This window comes from Helianthus annuus, chromosome 17 (genome assembly GCF_002127325.2).
Source record: "Helianthus annuus cultivar XRQ/B chromosome 17, HanXRQr2.0-SUNRISE, whole genome shotgun sequence".
Lineage (NCBI taxonomy): Eukaryota > Viridiplantae > Streptophyta > Magnoliopsida > Asterales > Asteraceae > Helianthus > Helianthus annuus.
Genome location: NC_035449.2, coordinates 37,766,369 through 37,789,466, shown reverse-complemented (window position 1 = coordinate 37,789,466; position 23,098 = coordinate 37,766,369). Strand labels below are relative to the sequence as shown.

The following is a 23,098-nucleotide window of genomic DNA, read 5'->3' as shown; positions in this document are numbered from 1 at the left end:
TAAGAGTAAAAGTGCAAGTGATAAGAATAAAATGTTGAATCCGTAAGAAGTACGGACCAACAATGTATGAATGCAATGCTTGAATCCGCAAGACGGATTCAAGGAATGAAAGATACGAATGCAATGCTTGAATCCGCGAGACGGATTCAAGGAATGAAAGATACGAATGCAATGCTTGAATCCGCGAGACGGGTTCAAGGAATGAAAGATACGAATGCAATGCTTGAATCTGCGAGACGGATTCAAGGAATGAAAGATACGAATGCAATGCTTGAATCTGCGAGACGGATTCGAGGAATGAAAGATACGAATGCAATGCTTGAATCTGCGAGACGGATTCAAGGAATGAAAGATATGGATGCAATGCTTGAATCCGCGAGACGGATTCAAGGAATGAAAGGCATGAATGCAATCTGTTCGAATCCGCGAAACAGATTTAAGATATAAAAGGCGAAACTAGTCTACATAAGAAGAAGTCGATAGCTTGACCATGATAAGTAAATGTAAAACAAATGAGCAAAAGAATGATAAGAATGAAAATATTCGAATGTGTAAGTAGTTACGGACCGAACAAGTAAATATTCCTTAAGTGATATGACCCAAATTATGTTTAAACTTACATATATATATATATATATATGATATATATACATGAATATATTTATGCAGATGCGTCGTATGCAAGAATGGTAGAAATGATAAATGGGACATACGGGTCAGACGGCGATCGCCATTTGAACTCGGTAGTTAATGATTTGATTTGTTAAGTTTTATACTCATAGGTGAGCTTGAAGAATAGAGACGCAATGTCACTAATCGGAAAGGAATGATCATCGTAAGGCATGGATAACAAATCAATGGAATTTACTTCCGTCAGGTATGTATAAAAAGAGTTATGACATAAATAGGAGGTTATGACTCGACTAGAGATGGATGTGTTAAAATAGAATGTATATATACAAACCGTAATGCAAAAATGTAGAATGAATTTCAAAATGCTCGTAATGATCGTCGAGTGGTATAGAACTTGAATGCTCGTAACGGTGGAAATTCTGATAGAATATAAGAGACGACAAGTATCGTTAAGAAATACTAACCTTGATGCTCGGCTTGTTGGCCATGTTCATTTGAACAAGACATTGTAGAAAAAGATACACATGGCATAAATGACAACAGTAACTATGGGAATAATGTTTAGCCTTCGTGATTTAAGTACGGATAAGTAAGTTTAGGAAGGGTGATTATAGTTGTAATAATAAGTCCTTGAATGATTATAGTATGCGTATGGTAATATATCGACCCCTCCTATGAGCTTAAAGGTAAACGAAAGTAATGATAGTAATGGAATGTCTAGGATGACTCATAGTTAACAAAAGGAAAGATAGCGTATGGTGTATGAGTAGTATGAAATAAATCGATTTATTTCGATTAGTAAATATATGAATGTAATATGGTTAATTAGGAAGTTAGAAACAAGTAATAGACTTGGGTATGCACGATTAATAGTTGCATAAAATTGGAATAAATTTGATGAATGAAACGCTAGTGATGGTATGCGCTATGAGCTAGCATTATAAAGTAAAAGACACTAATAAGAGCTCTGGGTCAGACACTGAACCTTGTGTGATTATGAAAGTAAATCACTAATTTAAGGAGATAGGGTCAATGCGTACGATTATATTCTGTTCCTGAACAAAGCCCCTGTTATAAGGCATGAGTGAATTAATGCCATGATATGCGTTTTGAATGAAACGAGCGAATGAACTTGTATTGATAATCATCACTAGGGAACTAACATGAGGCAAGAATTCAAAATCTAATGGTATACAATCTACAAGTGTGCCCTAAGTGTGCTAAATAGAAGGGTTGGTGATAACCCGTAAGGAAAGGTATTCAATGTTAAGTGGAAATGAGCAAGGTTTCGGGGACGAAACCTCCTCTAAGGGGGTTAGACTTGTAACACCCCAAACTTCGTATGTTATAAAATAATATTATTTTGTGATGCTAGACAACGGAAGACGGTACTGTAAAACGGTACCGTAAAGAAATGATAGTAAATTTATATATGTGTGTATCTAAGTTAAATAAAGATAAAAGGCCAAGTTAGTAAGGGAAATAACAAACTTAAACACACTTTGATAGACAAGGGGGCTAATGTGTAAATGTGTAATGGAATAAAAATAAAAAAAAAAGAAAGAAACCAGTGTTTGGTTTCTTGCGATCGTACAGGGGCAGAAGGCAAGGTGAAACCCTAGTTTCACCAACTTCATCAAATTTAGTAGGAATCTCAATGAAAATCGGATGCATGAACCTCAATTTGCAAACATCTAACTTGTTCAGTAAAGTGGTAAGTCGAATTCTTTGATTTGGTGAATTTTAGGAAAAGGGTTTTTCATCTAATCATGAAATTATGCAAATATGAGTGTGATTTGAAGTTATGAATGCAAGATATGATAGGAATCATGTTTGATTTTAGCATTTTGATTGAGTTATAGCAAAAACCCATTGGGTGAGAAGTTAACAATTCTAGCATAGTTATTTCATGTTGATGATACTTAGAAACTCCATTGTTGATTAATATGCATGTTAGGGTTTCTTGTTTGATTGAACAAGCTATGACTATAACCTGAATTTTATGACTTTATGTTGATGTTAGTAAGTTGTAATTACTTCCTTGATGATTAACTATGGTTGTACTTGATCTATGAAGATTAGGGTTTTTGATTTAAATTGGGGATTTTGGAAATTGGATGGTTTTGGAATGATTGTTTGCAAATTTGTAATGTTTTACCATCCATTGATATATAATAAATGTGTTTGATGTTCCTAACCCTTAATAAGAGTTCAGCATAAGTTTTAACCATGAAAGAGGGCTGCGTTTTATGGTTTGGGTCGAAGTTAGGAGCACCATAAACATGATTTTCGCAACTTTTTAATCAGATTTTGGGCAGAATTCGAAAAATCATATAAAATCAACCGAGTGTCCGTTTGGGGTGTTCTTTATATGGTTGGAAAGCCCTAGGAGTAAATTTTCTGAATATGTTTAGAATGAGAGGAAATAAGAATGATAGGTATACGAAAACTGCAGTACAAAACAGCTTAGTAGATTGGTTTAAAGCTGAATTATTAGTTGATTTATGAATCAGTTCTGTCTCTTCTGAAAATCATAGAAAATTCCACTTGGGGTGATATTTTTTTGGGTTGAAAAGATATAAGAATGTTTTACATATCATATTTGAAGATTTCAAACCAACTAAAACTGTACAAGGGTCTAATAGGCTGAATACAACAGTTGCGCAGAATAGTGGTGCACTAAAAATAAAGTTTTTGTAAAACTAAATAAAAAGAATGTTAGAACACATTAGAACTAAACATAAATGGTTAGTTTTAGTTGTTTATGTGTATCTAACTTAGTATATTAGAAGTGTTTAAAGTACTTGCTTCAAGAGCATTGCAAGCACTTGCACTAAGAGGAGAAAACGGGTCAAATGAGTAGGGTTGACCTAATTAAAAGACTGATGGTGAAAATCGTCAATAACACATATAACGAGTTGGATAAATAATACTTACGTATTAAAAAGGGGGTGAATGGTCGTTATGTGTTCTAATGATTTGCAAGTTGACTTGTTGTTTAGCAGGTATGACATAGATGGGAAACAACGGGTCACAAGGATGGCATGGAAGACAACACCTCTATGGAAAAAGGTGAGTGACGCTTTACTCATGTAGCATGTTTTATTAATTATATAAATACCTTTGTGAAAATTTTTATATGGTGTGCGGTAAGATTGTAGAGGAGAGTTAATCTTAGTACGAAGTTGTGTGATAATGGTAATTATTGTCAGTGATATAAATATCCGAGTTTATTAGTATGATTAAATCATAAACAAGGTGATGGGAGTAAGATGCAGATACTGAGAGTAATAAGCAGTGTAGACTTACCACAAGATCGTTTATTGAGGATTGAGTATAAGGTATGTGATCTTTATATATATTTAGTTTGTCTAATATACGAAGTAAAGGAATTGGAACTAATAGGGATAAGATTATTGGAAACAGGGTTGGTGGATTAAACCAAGGGGTTGTAAGTATCGAGTATGGGATTTTTGTAATATTAAAAGGGATTTAATCGTGATTTATGAATTGACTAGTACAGAAGGAATTGTTTATAAGTAGTCTATTATCGGATGGTCATATGCATGACTAGGGAGGTGTGTTAATTAAGTTGAAGTGAATAGGATGGTATGTAGGTATGAATAATTGGTGTCATGGTGAGTTTAAATCGTATAAACTAGTATGCATGATGTGTATGGAAAATACATATATATATATATACATATGCATGTTCATAGTTATGCGAAAGGCGTACATTGTGTGATAGTTAAATAGATGTATATAAACGGTTGGCACCCTTTTTACGAAAATGTAGTACTTGAACATGTTGAGATTACGGGTTTGCTAACCAAGTTATTATTGAGTATGTTTGAAAGTGCAGGTTATGTATGTCGGACTTTCGAAGTGTTGATATAGAAATAAAACGATTGAATGATGGAAGGTTAATTGGGTGGAAGTAACTTATGCGGTTAGAATACGCTATGGACGTTTTAGTTTATATAATATTTTATGCTTGGTCGTCATCATCTACTAACGGGTGAGTCGCATGAAAATATATGTCATACCCATTTAATTGGGTAATCGAATGCGTAAGAAAAATGAAAGTACATACTCGAATAGAATTAAAATAATGGTTTTATAAGCAGATAAGTATATTGACTAACTTTTTAAAGCTTTGTTGTTGAATGTAGGTAAATCCTCAATTTAGGCGACTTGGAGAATCGGAGCGAGCGCTGTTCATGTTATGTCATACCAAACGCTTCTGCTAGCTTGTCCAACTGTTTTTGGTCCAAAAATTTTTGTAATGGTTTTTAGTAGTATTTTGTTGAACGAATTGTAGAGTTGTATCTAGTTTGATTATGATTAAAACAAGGGTATGCCCGTTTTACGGACGGGTCATGCCAAAATTTTGTTAAAATTAATGCATATGTTATTGATATCATCGTTTTAAATTGCGAAAAGTTGGACACTCTTAAGAAATTTTTTTTTTATTCTTCTAGTGTCCTTTAGTCGTCTTTTATTAGACGCAAACGCGGACGTTACAAATATATATTACATTTTCTCTCTCCTCCACTCACAACCACTTTCAATATATATTAAAAAAGTATAGGGGTGAACAGTGTCCCCCCAAATATACAGATGAACAGTAACATTTTCTCTCTCCTCCACTCACAACCACTTTTTATACTTCTTATATTTTATACTTCTTAGAGCATTCACATCCAAGGCATCATATTCTCAGTGTGGTGTTTTTAAAATATAAAAAGTATAAAAAGTGGTTGTGAGTGGAGGAGAGAGAAAATGTTACTGTTCATCTGTATATTTGGGGGGACACTGTTCACCCACTACAATTTTTTAATATATATTGAAAGTGGTTGTGAGTGAAGGAGAGAGAAAATATAATGATAAAGGTATAAAAATATTATTTAATTGAAAAGGAGAGAGAAAAAGTATTTGTTTTTAGTGGAAATATATTGATATAGGAGTTGTTTTTTAGTGGAATGTATGTATAATTTTAGGGGGTTGGATGTGAATGCTCTTATATTTTATAGAGTTAATTACTGTTTTCGTCCCCGAGGTTTGTCAAAAATAACGTTTCAGTCCATTAGTTTAAAAATTGCGATTTCAGTCCATTAGTTTCATTTTCGTAACCATTTCAGTCCACCAACTTAACTCCCATCCATTATTCTGTTAACTTTGGGTGAAATTTCAAAATTGCCCCTATGGTTTAATTAAAAAAACGCTGGTCACAGGTTTCGAACCTGTGACCTTTGCTTTGAAATGCAATTGTTAAACCAATAGGCCATGTATCAAACTTGTGAATGAATTCATATTGTCTCTTATAACATAGCATATTATTCATCATCTTCCCCAACCCTTTCATCATCATCTCTGCAACTAGAATCACTCAAATATGAAGAACTTGATCTCATCTCCTCCACACATAGAGATTACAGCCTCAACTCACCTTTATACTCTGCAAATTATCTCAACACTCACACATATCAACATCCCATCTCTCTCTCTGTCGGCGGATTCTGGCGACGATTCCGGCCGGTTCCGGCCGAGTTTCCGGCAAGCCGACCACCCACAACACACCTTCAACCCTCACAACACCTTTCGTAAACCTTTGCACTCGCTGGAGATCGGAGAAGACGACCGGAGAGGAACTCGACGCGACGGTTCTTTTACGTGTTCGTGTGTTCGACATCGGAACATCCCCAGGATGAACGTAAACTCGTCGTAGACCTGGAACGCACGTCGACGGAACCTACGGATCTTTGTTCGAATGAAGAAGACAACGCCGGAGTAAACCGAACACGCCGGAACAACGTCACGAGTTCTTCGTCGCGTTTCGGTATATAATATTTTCTCAGTTCTTGTGCTTTTCATTTCTGTTGTCATACACCTGTGCTTTGAATTTGGGGTATAAAAATGCGTCAATGGATCTAAAAAAAACGTTGTTTCCATAGAGCATTTTCTCTTTCTCTATATATATATACATACATACATACACACACATACATATGTATGTATAAAGATGAAAGGTTTAGGGAAGATGATGATGAATATGCAATGTTATAAGGTAAACAATTTGAATTCATTTAGAATCTTGATACATGGCCTATTGGTTTAACAATCGCATTTCAAAGCAAAGGTCACAGGTTCGAAACCTGTGACCAGCGTTTTTTTTTTAATTAAACCATAGGGGCAATTTTGTAATTTCACCTAAAGTTAACAGAATAAATGGATGGGAGTTAAGTTGGTGGACTGAAATGGTTACGAAAATGAAACTAATGGACTGAAATCACAATTTTTAAACTAATGGACTGAAACCGTTATTTTTGACAAACCTCAGGGACGAAAACAGTAATTAACTCTATTTTATACTTCCTATTATTCAAATTTGAATTATTTCATTTAAATATAATAATAATATTTAAAGAAAAAAGATGCCTTGAATCCCAAATTTGTAAATTGCCGGCCAAACCCACCTCACCAGAATCCACAGATCTACTTCTCCCCCCAAATTCTAGGGTTTCACTTCCACTCCCAAACTGATCCACTACAATCAAACTCAAACAATCTTCAATTCAACCTCTGAAAGCCCTTGTTCTCTTTCCTCTCAACAATGCAGAGCTCCCCAGACGCCATACTAGACTGGCTCCAGAAAGAAATGGGCTATAGACCACTAGGACCCTACATAGCATCAACCAAGGCCTCAATGCCACCACCCGAATCAATCCGAAGAGTCTGCAGAGGAAACATGATCCCAGTCTGGAACTTTTTACTAAAAAGAGTCAAATCAGAGAAGACAGTTGAGAGTATCAGGCGAAATATCATGGTGCACGGCGAGAAGGACAATGCGGGTGCTGCGGGTGGTGGTTCGGAGACGGTGAAGGGCGGGCGGAGCAGAGGAGGGAGGAAGAAGGAGAAAACTGTGGGGAATTTGGGTTCAGGGGATGTTGGGAGTAGAGAATTGGCTTTGCAGGAGAGGGAATTGGCTGAGAAGGAGGTGGAGAGGTTGCGGCATATGGTGAGGCGCCAGCGGAAGGAGTTGAAGGCGCGGATGCTCGAGGTTTCGCGTGAGGAGGCGGAGCGGAAACGGATGCTTGATGAACGGTCGAATTATAGGTTTGTGTGGTGTTGATTAATGGTTGGAATTTGAATGTTATTGATTATGCGTTTTATTTGGTTTTTTAGGTATATGATATCAGGAATTTGAATTTTTGATTTGGATATAGTTATTTGATGTTGCAGTGTTAGGGGTTTAGTTGTGTTTAGCCCGCTGCCCAAGTTAGTGATTTCTGCATTTTGTTTGGTTTTTAGGTATATGATATCAGGAATTTGAATCCTTAATATTGTAGTGTTAAGGTTTAGTTGTGTTTAGTGTACACGCCCAAGATAGGTAGTTCTAGGGTTTTTGGTTTCTTTTCGGTATATATTGAGGTTCCCCTGCATTCTATTAGGGGTGCAAACGAGCCGAGCGGCTTGTGAGTTGCTCGAGATCGGCTCAAGAAAAAGCTCGAAACGCACGGGCCGAGCCTTATCGAGTTTGAGCCGAGCTTGATCCTAAAATAAACCTCGTTTATTTATCAAGCCCGGGCTCGAGCCTGGCATGTGAAGTTCATCAGCCTTAATGTAATATTAGTTTTTATTAATAATTAACTAGGGTATTTAGCCGCGCCTTGCGGCGGTACATTATCGCAAGGATTGGATCGGTATCGGTTTGGTTCCTTATAGTATCGGTATGATACACTTGCACCAAGTATAAAAATCAACACGTGTTTTACATCGATCGAAACGATAAAAATGAACACCGATACCAGCACCAATGTTCGAGTGGTATCGATCGGTTCAGATCGTCACGGCGGTACTGGTACCGATATTCATATACCGTCGCAAACAAATTTGTAGAAGTCAAAAACTGTTTAAATCTAAAACAATAAAAATAAATATATGTACAGGTACCAATGTTGTTCGGTATGATACGGTGTAAGTTTATTAAAAGCAAACCTAATAAAAAAAAACCGGTACTAAAAATTATAATTTTTTTATGTGGTCCCGTTATTAAACATGAAGCCATAAAAATGAATACAACTACCGTTGCCGGTCTTGTTCGGTACGGTATGGTAGTGGTATTATGTCGGTTTATCAAAAGCAAAACACAATAAATTTAAATAACGGCACCGATACAGATGTTGTTCAGTTATTTCAGTTCGTTTTGGGGCAATAGCAGCATAATATTCATTTTCAATAAAAGTTGTATCGCAATATTGAAAAAAATAAACATAGAATGCAACTTATTACGGAAAAAATCAAATTAAATGATGAATAAAATTATATTAAATAAATGAATAAATACTTCAAGATAATAAATTACCATTTATCGTTTGCTTCGGTTTGGTTTAGAAGGAGAACAACACAATATCCATATTAAATATAACTTATATAGAAATGTTGTAAAAAAAACGTATCTGTAAATTTAGATTTTTTAAATAAGTTAACGAACGCAACTTATTGAAAAAATAAACAAGTTAAATAATAAATATAAGTTTATTAAAAAAGTATATCAAAAATTAAATGCTCATAAAACAAAAGCAAAATTAAATAAATATTAAAGAATAAACAAATACTGTTCATCAAGACTTTCGTTTCATATATATAATAACATTGACCCCTTATTTAAAGTTGTCTAGTAAACGAGCCGAGCCGAGCTTAAAAAAACTTGTTTACGAGCTAAGCTAGAACCTAAAGGCAAGCTTGTTTAGTAAACAAGCCCGAGCTTCAGTTATCGAGCTCGCGAGCTTAACGAGTCTATTATTTATATTATTTTTATTTAATATATTAGTTAATATAATAGTTGTTAAAGGCGCTCGCTTCTTGCGCCTAGCCGCTCAGGCGAGGCGAGGCGCCGGAAAAACGCCTCTTGGCAGTTAAGGCGCGATTCCGGTGAGTGTCCGGCCGGATTCTGGCAATATTCCGGCCAGATTCAGCTTTAATCAGCCTATAAGTTACCAGAATATTTTTCTAGACAGCCTTTAGGTTTCATGTTCATCAATATTAAAAGATTTAGCCTAAAACTTGAAGAAGATAGAAAGAAGAAGATGAGAAAATGAAGATGTAGATGAGAAGATGAAGAAGATCTGAAGATGGACTTGTATATGACCAAAGGTCAATAAAAGGTTTAAAACTTGCTGCTTAGCTGAAAAGCGATTTCAGAAAAAGTTCTGAAGAGTTTCAGAAGTGTACTATTACATAACAATTACAATACATGCTCAATAATACTTATTTCTCACAAAGTATTTTTAAGTTTAAGTTATTTTAAAAGGTTTTAAGTTTTTTGATACTTGTTAAATCATTTTAGCTGCTAAGTATATTAGTTATATAAAAAAAATGTGAAGAAAGTATTATTTTTCATTACATAGTATAGTTTAATTCTTATTTCATTTAAGTGCACTTTTTTTTTCTCAGGCCCTCGCTTTTTTTGCGCTTCGCGCCTAGGCCCTAGGCGAGGCCTATACGCCTTGAGTGCGCCTAGCGCTATTAATAAATATGGTTAATATAAACGAGCTCGAGCTCGAGCTTGAGAAACTACCAACAAGCCAAGCTCGAGCTCTAAGTTAATCGAGCTCGAGCCTAAGCCTGGTCGAGCTCGGTCTCGGCTTGTTTGCACCCCTAATTCTAATTAGAGTATTCAACTGTATTTTCTCGTTCACTTTACACTTAATTAGGAAGAAATACCAGTTATAAATATATATGTTGATTGAAGCTAAAGAGTAAAGATAGCTAGACAATTACATTTTTGTAAGGATTATAACATGTTGTGATTCTTATTGCAGGCATAAGCAGGTGGTGTTGGATGCATATGATCAACAGTGCGATGAAGCCGCAAGAATATTTTCAGAATATCATAAGCGACTTAGATCCTACGTTAATCAAGTCAAAGACGCTCAAAGAGTAGACAAAGAGTCATCAAACGAAGTAGTAACCAGTTTCCAAACAGACAACGAAAAAGGAGACGTTTATTCAACTGTCAAAGGGTCAAAACCTGCAGATGATGTAATTCTTATTGAAACAAGTAGGGAAAGAAACATCCGAAAGGTGTGCGAATCACTTGCGTTACAAATGATTGAAAGGATTCAGAATTCGTTTCCTGCGTATGAAGGAATCGGTATCCATTCGAACCCTCAAATAGAAGCTGGAAAGTTAGGTGTTGATGTTGATGGAGATGTACCGGATGATGTGCTTGATGTGATTCGTAATTGTCTTAAAAGTCCGAACCAGTTGCTTCTTGCTATAACCACGTACACTCAGAGGTTGAAATCTTTAGTCTCTAAAGAAATCGAGAAAATTGACGTTAGAGCCGATGCAGATATGTTAAGGTATATTTTTAATTAACAATGCTCGGTGTTATTTAAATGTGACGGTAATTCCAGTTTGATGGTATTTTGTATGCTCGTGACGTCGTTCAGGTACAAGTATGAAAATAACAGAGTGATGCATGATTCTTCTCCTGACGTGAACTCACCGTTGCCGTTTCAACTATACGGTAACGGAAAAAGTGGGATGGATATGCCTTCAAGAGGAACGCAAAATCAACTTCTTGAAAGACAGGTATCTTACGTTTTACTTTATGTCCTTAACAAAGTAAGTGTGATTGTGGTGTAATTAGTATTTTGACCCGCCGCGTGTTGCGGCGGTGTCGAAACTTAAAGTAACACTAACTTATACCGTCAATATTTGACCCGACTCGTTTTCGAACAAAATTTACGTTAAAACGCAGACCAACTGAAAACACACATGAAAATAAGCTCGAAAACGTATTGTATTTGACACGACTCATTACCAAGAAAATTTACTTCGAAACGTAAACCAACTTGGATTTATAACGAAACATACTTAAAAATAAGCACGTAAGAAAATTGTGTTTTTTACGTTAAAAAATGGTACCACGTTTTGCGGCAGAGTTGAAACATAAAGTAACTCGAATTTATACCGCCTAGTGAAAACGTATTATATTTGACCCGACTCGTTTTCGAACAAAGCATAGACCAACCAAAAACGTACATAAAAAATAAGCACGAAACGTTTTATGTGACCCACTTACATAAAAATAAGCACGTAAAACTCGAGGGAGTTAAAAATTAATTTTACAAAGTTTTTAGAAAGCTGATGGGGTGTAAGTGGCAATGCTAAAAGTTGAAGGGTTGAATACACAAAAAGAAAAAAAACATGGATGGCATTGTTGTAAGTATGGCCAAAAAAACAATAAAGATCGGAGGTTGTGTTTTGGGTACTATTCCTAAGACATCTTCTTTTGTTATATATAATATATTATTATTACAATTTGTGTTTTGTCTGAAACATCTTCAGAAGCGTTTTATTTTTGCGTACAGAAAGCACACGTTCAGCAATTTGTTGCTACCGAAGATGAACTCAACAAAGCTGCAGAGGCTAGAAGCACATGCCAAAAGCTTTTAAAACGCTTGTATGGAAGTGTTGACTTTGACCCGTCACACCCTCTCGGTGTTGGTGGGACCGCACAGACTATGAGTAGTCTAAGACAGCTAGAGGTAATATTGTATGGGTCGGTCAAACTCGCTAACGTTATTTTAAGTTTGTCATTTTTTGCTCATGAAAGTCTTTTACTGGTTCAGCTGGATGTTTGGACAAAAGAAAGAGAAGCGGCTGGATTAAAGGCGAGCTTGACAACGTTAATCTCTGAAGTTCAACGTTTAAACATGTTGTGTGAAGAGAGAAGGGAAGCTGAAGATTCGTTAAAGAAAAAATGGAAGAAAATTGAAGAGTTCGATGCTCGAAGATTAGAACTCAAGTCTATCTATAGCGCTCTACTTAAAGCAAACATGGTAAGATCAAAGATGACATTTTTGTAAGAAGCCGAAACAGTAGATGTAAAATAACTAAAATTAATATTTGTTCGTCTTTCACGATGTAGGATGCTGCTGCATTCTGGAGTCAACAACCCATAGCTGCTAGAGACTATGCATCAAGTACCATTATTCCAGCTTGCAACGTTCTTATCGACATATCAAATAACGCAAAGGATCTTATCGATAAGGAAGTTTCCGCTTTTTATCGAAGTCCTGATAATAGCCTTTACATGCTTCCATCAACCCCACAGGCACTTTTGGAGTCTATGGGTCCCACTGGTTCAACCGGACTTGATGCGGTTGCTGCTGCCGAAAAGAGTGCTGCGCTTTTGACCGCCAGAGCAGGTGCAAGAGACCCATCTGCAATTCCTTCTATATGTCGTGTTTCTGCAGCCCTTCAGTATCCTGCAGGTGTGCTTGATAGTTTATTGCAATATTTACTCAATTAAATCATAGCTCACCGGTGTTTTCAACAACCGTTAGATGATTGTTTTGACGTTTATTTAACTAGGATTGGAAGGTTCGGATGCTGGGTTAGCCTCGGTGCTGGAATCAATGGAATTTTGTTTGAAACTGAGGGGTTCCGAAGCTTGTGTGTTAGAGGACTTAGCAAAGGCGATTAATTTGGTTCATATACGAAGGAATCTTGTTGAAAGCGGTCATGCGTTGTTAAATCATGCCTATCATGCTCAACAAGAATATGAAAGGTACCTTGTAGACGACTAACGTTCATATTTGAAGTTTTATATTCTACAATTAGTATGAACATGGGTCAAATTGAGATATATTATATCGTTAATGGTTCAAATTTGGTATATTGCTGGAAACTGTAGATAAAAGGGAAATGAGTTTAATGAGTAAAATGCCATTTTCGTCCCAGAGGTTTGGCCAGTCTTGCGACTTTCATCCAAAGGTTTGTTTTTTCGCATCTGGATCCAAAAGGTTTGAAATCTTGCCATTTTCATCTGCCTTGTTAACTCCATTCATTTTTTTCCGTTGAGTTCGGGGAATTTTTGTCTTTTTTGTTAACTTAAAGGGCAATTCGGTGTTTTGAATACCTGTACATTATGTTAAATGCTTGTACATAAAGTGAAAAAGACCAAATTGCTCTTTAAGTTAACAAAAAAGACGGAAGTAACCCTGACTTAATGGAGAAAAATGGATGGAGTTAACGAGCCGGATGAAAATGACAAGAGCTCAAACTTTTTAGATTCATATGCGAAAAAACAAACCTTTGGACGAAAGTCGCAAAACTGGCCAGCCTCAGGGACAAAAATGGCATTTTACTCGAGGGAAATTGTTTAAAGGATGCACAACCCGACCTTTTATAAGGCGTCCTAAAAATTGCTTTATATCCAGGCCCACCACCCAATTCCTGCATCACTTGGCTTATCATTGACACAACTTGTGTATGTTGCAGGACAACAAGTTACTGCTTAGAACTGGCATCAGAACAAGAAAAAACAATCAATGAAAAGTGGTTGCCGGAGCTAAGAAACGGGGTTGTGAACGCTCAGAAGAGTCTCGATGATTGCAAATATGTCACAGGGTTGGTAAGTAGTTTTTTCTGACATCATAAGGAATTAAGGATTGGTATTCCGGGATTTGAAATAAACGGGCGGGTCAGGTACTGGGTCCAAATGGGTTTGGGTCTTAACGGATTGGTTTTGTTTTTTGGGAACAGCTGGAGGAATGGTGGGAACAGCCAGCGTCAACGGTTGTTGACTGGGTAACTGTGGACGGTCAAAACGTGTCGGCCTGGAATAACCATGTGAAGCAACTCCTTGCTTTTTATGACAAGGAACTTTTGTGACCAGCAGTTGCTAGTTATGGATAGAAGTTTCGTAATGCGTGGTGTTATACTCTCTTTTGGTTACGTTGTATAGATGTTGCTTGCTGTGCAAGTATTCATGTATGATAATGTAGTTTATTGTGAGCGGTTTCTTATGGTGTTACTGTTGTTATAATATTAAATAGCCAACATTATCGTTTGCTTGATTTAAGGTTTGTATTCAGTTCATTTTTGTAACTTGTTATGCGTGATCTGTTGCTTAAACATGAAATGAAAACTTGAAAATCTTTCATTCTTGAATATAAAGATAATATGAAATGGACATCACCATTATAAAAACTGGCATTTTTCGACCTGCTAAACTAAAGAATATGAAGAGCATATGACAAAGAAACAAGTTATTTATTATAATTTTTATTTTTTATCAGCGTTGTTACATAAACTTTGTTTGAAAAGGTCTTTTTATTCAAAATAGTCCAGTGATAAATCGGCCAGGACATTGGTCTCGATATTGTTTTGTTATTATTAGAACCGGTACTCCGGTATCTGTTTTTATGGTTTTTATCGACATTGGTACTGGTATTGTTATTATTGGGACTAGTACCAATGTTTGTTCTTATAGTTTTCAATGTAAAATGCATTCTTTTGTGCATATCATTGACTTTAAACCGAATGTCAGTACCATAACTATACCGTCACGAGCCGAATCGATATTAACCGAATTCTCTTCACATCGCGTGCGAAATATATCAACTTAGAGCCTTTATGAATAGTAACATAAACTTATTATGGTATTGTATGAAATTTTTTTATGCACCAATTTCACCTCTTATATTTTACATAATATATGCTTTTAATTATTTTCATTTTTATTTAATTTGATTTTTAAAAGATGAACATGTTTAAGAAAAAGTTGCAATTTTTGGTAATATCTGCCTTTTAATAAAAAGGTTGCATAACTTTGCAACTTCTTTTTTGATGCAATACAATCTTTATCTTCAACGAAATTACATTAGAGTCAAATAAAACTCATTTAAAAAATTGTTTATAAAAAGTTGCATAAGACATATTTTCTAATAATATTGTACCGAAACACACACACACACACACACACACACACATATATATATATATATATATATATATATATATATATATATATATATATGTGGGATTAGGTTCATTTGTGAACATCTTCATAGTGAATTAATCTCAACCATTCATTTGTTTTTGTGATGAAAAGGATAAGATTGTAATTTTACATTTAATATTTGTTTTTTGAATTAATATTTGTTTATGATCAATCAGTTACTTCCTATTCGAAAACATGAGATTTCATTTAATTTTATCCATGATTATCTTGATTTTGAATTCAAACGCACCATTTATTTTTATCATTTTTATTTTCTCATGTTTTTCTCATTTTATTTATAACCGCTTTTACTTCTTTTGAGACCAAATCAATTTTTTATTTAAAATATTTTTGTTAGAGACGTTTCTTATTTTGTTAGAGAGTTTCTTAGAGTGTGTGTATATATATATAGGGGAAGGATGTATAGAAAACCCATTTTAATTTAGAAAATCCGGGAAACTCAAAGCTCCCGATGTTTTTTTTTTCTTGAAAAAATTTACACATGTTATATACATGTTTTTAAGGGGTTTGGGCAAAAAAAAATCAAAAAAGCGCCGAGTAGATATTTAAAAAAAAAATAAACAAGTTTCGGTGTAACACATGTTACATTCATCTGACATATTTGTAACATGTGTTACACCAAAACTTGTTTATTTTTTTTAAAAATATCTACTCGGCGCTTTTTTGATTTTTTTGCCCAAAACCCTTAAAAACATGTATATAACATGTGTAAATTTTTTCAAGAAAAAAAAACATTGGGAGCTTTGAGTTTCTCGGGTTTTCTAAATTAAAGTGGGTTTTCTATAGATACTAACATTATATATATATATATATATATATATAGGATAGGAGTTGGCCAGAAAGTCTAAATTTCCTAAAAAGTGTAAAAAGTCATAAAACACCATAATATCAACCATAAAACACACCAAAAACCCACAAATAATATGATGAAGATTACTAAAACATCATGTATGTGGGTTTTGTGTTGTGTTTTAGATGTTAAGGCTCTGATTGTGGAATGACAAATATTATTGTGTTTTATGTTGTTTAGCATTGTGTGTTTTATATTCATAGTTCTACGATGGTGTGTTTGAAGTTTTTATGGACTATTAGAGTTTGAATATGATGTTTTAGTAATATTCATTCTATTATTTGTGAGTTTTAGGTGTGTTTTATGCCTGAAATTATTGTGTTTTATGACTTTTTACACTTTTTAGGAAAAACACACTTTCCGTAGGATCCCCACTATATATATATATATATATATATATATATATATATATATATATATATATATATATATATATATAGGGGAAGATTCTATGCAGAACACTAAATATTGCGAGAACACGCAGAACACAATGAATCACCCATTTTTTCTATTCTAAAAACCTAAAAAGTAAATGAAAATGTTACAAAGATAAGATTTATTGTTTCTTAAACTAGAATTCAAAACAAAATATAGAAAATTTTCACTTTTTGTAGAACCTACACATATGTAGGCTATGTGTAGGTTAAATTACCAACATATATGTAGGTTATGTGTGGATTGAAATAGTTGGGTTTTTATGTATATATAATACACATATGAATGTAAGAAACATAAAATTTTTAAAATATGTACTTTAAATCCCAAAATTTAGTATTTTAGAGTTGTTCTTTTTGTTCTCGCAATAGTTAGTGTTCTGTAATGATCCTCATCCTATATATATATATATATATATATATATATATATATATATATATATATATATATATATATATATATATACTAGGTTAGAACCCCGTGTATTACACGGATTGAATAAATGTAATTTTTATATATTGAATAATAAAAAATTATATTTTTATGAACCCCGTATATGTACGGGTTAAATAAATGTAATTTTATATATCAAATAATTAAAAAATTATATCTTTAAAAACCATGTGCATTACACAGATTAAATAAATGTAATTTTGTATACTAAATACTAAAAACGCCGTATCGTTAAAAAAACCCGTGAATATATAATCGGGTTGAATAAATCTACCAAATAATAAAAAAATTACATCCTTAAAAACCATGTGTATTACACATATTAAATAAATGTAATTTTGTATATTAAATGCTAAAAACGTCGTATCTTTAGAAAACCCGTGTATAGTTGGGTTGAAAAATATACCAAATAATAAAAACATTATATCCTTAAAAAACCCTTGTATTACACGTGTTGAATAAATCTAATTTTACATAACAAATGATAAAAAGTTATATCTTTAAATACTTCGTGTATTACACGGGTTATACACATGTAATTTTGTATAGCAAATAATAAAAAAAGTTATATTTTTTAAAACCCCGCATTTTACAGGTGTGGAATAAATTTAATTTTGTATACAAATTATTAAAAAGTTATATTTTTAATAAATTAGGATAACATTTAATATTAATTTATTATTTATATATTTAATATAAGATAAGTAGGAAATAGAGGTATTTGTTTTAAAAATATATTAAATTAACAATTTAGATTTGAGGATATTATTTTATTAAAGTATGATAAGATTTAATATTAATTTATTATTTATTTAGTTAATATAAAATAAATATAAATTTGAGGATACCTTCAATGAATGACATGTGTCCAAAACTTGGTTTCTTTTATTATAGTAGAATATATATATATATATATATATATATATATATATATATATATATATATATATATATATAGTGTAAGTATATGGAGAAAACCAATTTTATAGAGAAAACTTAGCAAACTAGAATATGTGGACCACATTCATCCACATCACCTCATCTAAACCCATGCTTTAAGGGTATTTTGGTCTTTTTGTTCTTTTCTTTGAAGAATGTGCTTTCTACTTTTCACCAACCAACACATTTCCCCACCATCCACACTCGATTATACCCCAACACATCATCCATCACCTTTTTGTATTTCTTATCTTCTTAGAAACCATTTCTTTTTTAAAACTCCATTGTTCTTTCTTCATCTTGTTCATTCTCTCTCTTCTATACATTCACCATCAAACCATCATCATCCATTCTCTCATCCTATCTCTTCATGTTTCAATATAAACACCAAGAACACACACACAAGTGTGTGTGAGAGAAGCAAGCCTGAATCGTTATTGTTAAAGAAAGAGAAACACCAAAAACACACACACAAGCGTGTGAGAGAAAGAGAAACAAGATTCTCCATCGTGTTCATGAAGAACACCAAGAACACACACACAAGTGTGTGAGAGAGAAGCAGGCTGAAATCGTTTGGTTGCATGAGTTTCTAGAGAGAGAAAGTTATTGGAACACCAAGACCAAAAACACACATAAGTGTGTGAGTGAGAAGCAGGTCAAAAATCATTTGGTTCATGGGTTTTAGAGAGAGAAAGTTGTTAGAACACCAAGAAAACACACAATTGTGTGAGAGAGAAGCAGGTCAGAAATCGTTTGGTTACATGGGTTTTGGTTGAGAGAAAAACTTGTTAGAACACAAAGAACATACTCACAAGTATGACATGGACTGGTTCCATGTCTTAATGTTATTTATTTGGTAAAAGTTGAATGATTTTGTGTGTGTATTAGTAAAATAGATTTGATAGTTTGTTGGGTATTTTTTTTTATTTTAAGTGTATTAAAAAAATTAGAACTGAGATAATGATTGTTGTTGTTGTTGTTGTTATATATTAGTTACATTTAAAAAGTCCATAATATAATCGTTGATGATCTCGTTTATTTTACAAAAAAAATTGTGTTTGGTTTGGTTGCTTGTTTGAGGCTTTTGATCTGAACAGTAACTGTTTTTGTTAGTTTGATTGCTTGTTTGGGGCTTTTGATCTGAATACTAACTGTTTTTTGTGTTATACTAGGCGGTAACACATGTATAGGCATGTTACATGTGTTACAACAAAAAGTTTACACATGTGTAACACGTAACACATGTTATACATGTGTTACCACTCTAGTGTAACACAAGTTACAAACATGTGTTACATATGTGCAAGCCCCTATATGTTACTTGTTTGGGGCTTTTGTTTATCCTATATGTTATAACATGTGTTACCTTTAGAAACTTCATAATTTATTCATAATATATCGTTTATTTTAAAAATAAAAAGTAGTGTCTTTTTGTGGGATAATTAGATACATATATTACATGTTATTTATAGTTACCCCAACCCTTTTTGGACACAAAAGGGGCTGCACATATGTAACACATGTTTGTAACTTGTGTTACATTAGAGTGGTAACACATGTATAGCCACATTACACATGTTACATATAGTTGTTACACGTGTTACAACAAAACTTTACACAAGTACACATGTTATAACATATACCGATGTACTTGTTTTGTTCATAGGTGAATGGATGTTTTGTGTTCAAGATGAAGGCAGATGTGTAACACATGTTACAATTGCTTATTGTTTTGAAGTAACATAAAAGGTTGTAACATAAGAGCTACATGCGTATCCATATATTAGGTAAGTATGATACATATGTAATATATCTACTAACTTGTTTGTCTGGTAAGTAGCATCGAACGCTAGCACATCGCCAAAAGCCTTGTAGTTTAGCTTGGATATCTCATCAGCCCAAAACACAACCTTCAACTTCCCATCAGATACAACAAAGTCGTAGCAGAAGTGTGGAAGATAAGTATATGAGACTAGTGTAACAAATTAAAGGGACAAAGATACACTTCATGTTACATATGTACCTAGACTTGTTATTAACAATGTTATTAGTAGATAAAAAACTGCATTAATGTATATTTTTTTACATTGAACCCAGCTTATTGGTCATAAGTCTTACACATGGCAAGAAGTTCTTCCGGTGTGACGTATGATTTAACAATAATAGGATGATATTGCTTGTTGACATTCGGTGTCCACAATTTAGTGCCATTAGATACTCGTAAAGATGGTAACATGGAGTATGTTCTAGATCATCTGTGGACATAGGGACAGATGTTAGTATAAGTTTATGTGTGTTATGAACGTTATAATACGTTTAGCACCCTAGGGTAACAAAAAAAGATCACACATGACACTTGTCGCCATGTTACACATGTTAGTTGTGTGTGCACATGTAACATCTTCTCTACAACGTGTGTAACATCCTTAAAAGTTATGTTCCTACTCTGATTTATATTTTGTAAGTACTTATAGGTAAACATGTTTTAAAGATACAACCTGTAACATGTGTTACATCGAAGTGTTGCACAAGTGTTTCCAGTTTACACATGTTACATCTTGTGTAACTTTGCTTTATACGTTGTAAGTGTTTCTAGTTTCCAGTTTAAACATGTTTTAAAGATACAACATGTAACATGTAAGTACTTATAGGTAAATATGTTTCAAAGATACAGCCGTATCACCTTACAAGTTATATGTTTTGCTGACAAACGTCATGTCACACATGTTACACACTATAGAATGGAACAACAGTATTGAACGCTGCTACATATTTCCCATTCTGTCGTAACATGTGTAACCTTTTTGGGGGATATCGATGTGTTACCCTCTAGTGTAACATAAGTTACAAAACATGGCTTACATATGTGCAGCTGCGTTTTTTGGTAACAAAGGGGTTGAACATATGTAACACATGTTTGTAACATGTGTTACACTAGAGGGTAACTTCTGTACAACGTCAAAGGTACCCACCACCTGCCCTTCATTGACTTCTTGTTCCCCTTCTTCATCGGTTTCTCCATATACCTTCTTTCGCTTTATGGCCACCTTTTGTCGCATCCGATATTGTGGTTATCTTTCTTCCTGCCAAGATCCCTTCTCGTTTGGCTGCAACTGCTATAGTCAAGTCGTAATAACACAAGTTACAGTCCAGTATTTTTAATCTACTAATTAAAAAAATAGTAGTAACATAACTAACACTAGTTACCTTCTACCCAATTATGCCCTGAACTTGAAGACTCCCCAAATTTTGAGTTTTTATCTGCATCATTTCACACATAAAAAAAAACTAAGTAAAACCACCCAAAAAAGGTTACATATGTAAACAGTTACCATACACTTCAAACAACTACTATCCTGTGGAACCAACTCCCTCGCTGCAAGCACTAAACAAACATGTAACATATGTTAGCACAACCTTTCGTATTTGTTTGCCGTCGTATAGCTTTTGTTTTTGTTTTCTAGACTGGACAGTGTGCTCCCACAACAATTGTTTTAGATGTGTTACCCTCTAGTGTAACACACATTACAAACATGTGTTACACATGTGTAGCCCCTTTTGTGTCCAAGAAAGGGCTTGTTTTAACATAAGAAACACGTGTAACATTGTTACAACATATGTAGCAGCAAAAAGAACAACTTTTATATATAAAATGAACGAGATCATCAACTATTAAATTATGGACTTTCTAAAAGGTAATGAAAATGTGATAACGGAGTGAAGTTTATACAAGATAACTAACAACTCATCTAAAATAACATTTCAACATTTAAAAAGATATAGATTTGTAAGTTAATAACAACTAAAATATCAAAAAATAAAAATGATTTTAATACAAAAACAAAAACCTGTAACTACATAAACATTTACCATTACTAGACCACTTTGTGCATGTGTTCTTGGTGTTCGAGACGAACACGATGAAGATTGTTGTTCCTCTCTCTAAATCTACTTCTCTCTCATGTTCATTTTCAAATCTGCTTCTCTCTCAAAGAAATCTTCAAATCTGCTTCTCTCTCATACGTGTGTGTTCTTGGTGTTCTAACAACTTTCTCTCTCTAAAAACGCATGCAACCAAATGAATTTCTGACCTGCTTCTCTCTTTCAAACTTGTGGTTTTGGTTTTCCAACAACTTTCTCTCTCTAAAAACTCATGAAACCGAATGATTTCAGGCCTGCTTCTCTCTCACACATCTTGGTGTTCTTGATAAAGATGATGGAGAATCTTGTTTCTCTTTCTCTCACACACTTGTGTGTGTGTTTTTTGTGTTTCTCTTTCTTAAAAAACAACGATTTAGGCCTGCTTCTCTCACACACACTTGTGTGTGTTCTTGGTGTTTATTTTGAAACATGAAGAGAGAGAGAGAGAATGAATGATGATAATGATAATGGTGACTTATACAGAAGAAAGAGAATAAGAGGACAAGCCTCACATTTTTTAATAAATTTTGTGTACCTTGTTTTATTGTGTTTTTACCCAAATACCCTTTAAACTACATATGAAGATAAACATTGCAATTTATTTAACTCAATAATGCTAGTTATTTCCTCAACTATTAGATCATCAAGATCAATGGTCACAATTGGGTTTCCTTAGTTTTCTCACTACAAAATGGTTTCCTATATATCCTTGCCATATATATATATATATATATATATATATATATATAGGGTAGGGATATGGTAAAAAGTGTTTAAAATGTGAGAAGGGTAAGAAGTGTTTTAAACCATTGGATATTTAATCTAATGGTTGAGATCAATAGGGTATAAAAATGTAAATTGTGTTTTAATTAGAGGGACCTTATGTAAAATTGAAGGGCAATAGTGTCTTTTTCAATGTTTGAAATATGGTAACCGTAACCTACACAACCAAAAACACCTACATTTACTCCTTTTCCTTAAATATAGGAATTAATGATTCACCTTAATTGTAGGGAGGTCTTTGGTTGCATATTCTTCATACGTTA

General features: G+C 33.8%; 1 protein-coding gene across 1 annotated transcript; it reads left to right on the top strand.

The window, feature by feature from the left end:
• The first annotated feature begins 7,074 nt into the window (after positions 1-7,074).
• Positions 7,075-14,538, top strand: LOC110918507 (AUGMIN subunit 5). The gene is made up of 9 exons (XM_022162810.1): positions 7,075-7,749; positions 10,458-11,000; positions 11,091-11,232; positions 12,015-12,191; positions 12,276-12,485; positions 12,575-12,920; positions 13,021-13,216; positions 13,930-14,062; positions 14,194-14,538. The coding sequence occupies exons 1-9, from the start codon at positions 7,247-7,249 to the stop codon at positions 14,320-14,322; spliced, it is 2,379 nt and encodes a 792-aa protein (XP_022018502.1). The 5' UTR covers positions 7,075-7,246; the 3' UTR covers positions 14,323-14,538.
• Positions 14,539-23,098: the final 8,560 nt, after the last annotated feature.

What these genes read in the sequence shown, in the direction of transcription:
- LOC110918507 (XM_022162810.1), top strand. Translation starts at nt 7,247, where the DNA reads ATGCAGAGCTCCCCAGACGCCATACTAGACTGGCTCCAGAAAGAAATG. An exon ending in GATGAACGGTCGAATTATAG is followed by an intron (nt 7,750 to 10,457) that starts GTTTGTGTGGTG and finishes TTCTTATTGCAG; the next exon opens with GCATAAGCAGGTGGTGTTGG. An exon ending in GCAAATATGTCACAGGGTTG is followed by an intron (nt 14,063 to 14,193) that starts GTAAGTAGTTTT and finishes TTTTGGGAACAG; the next exon opens with CTGGAGGAATGGTGGGAACA.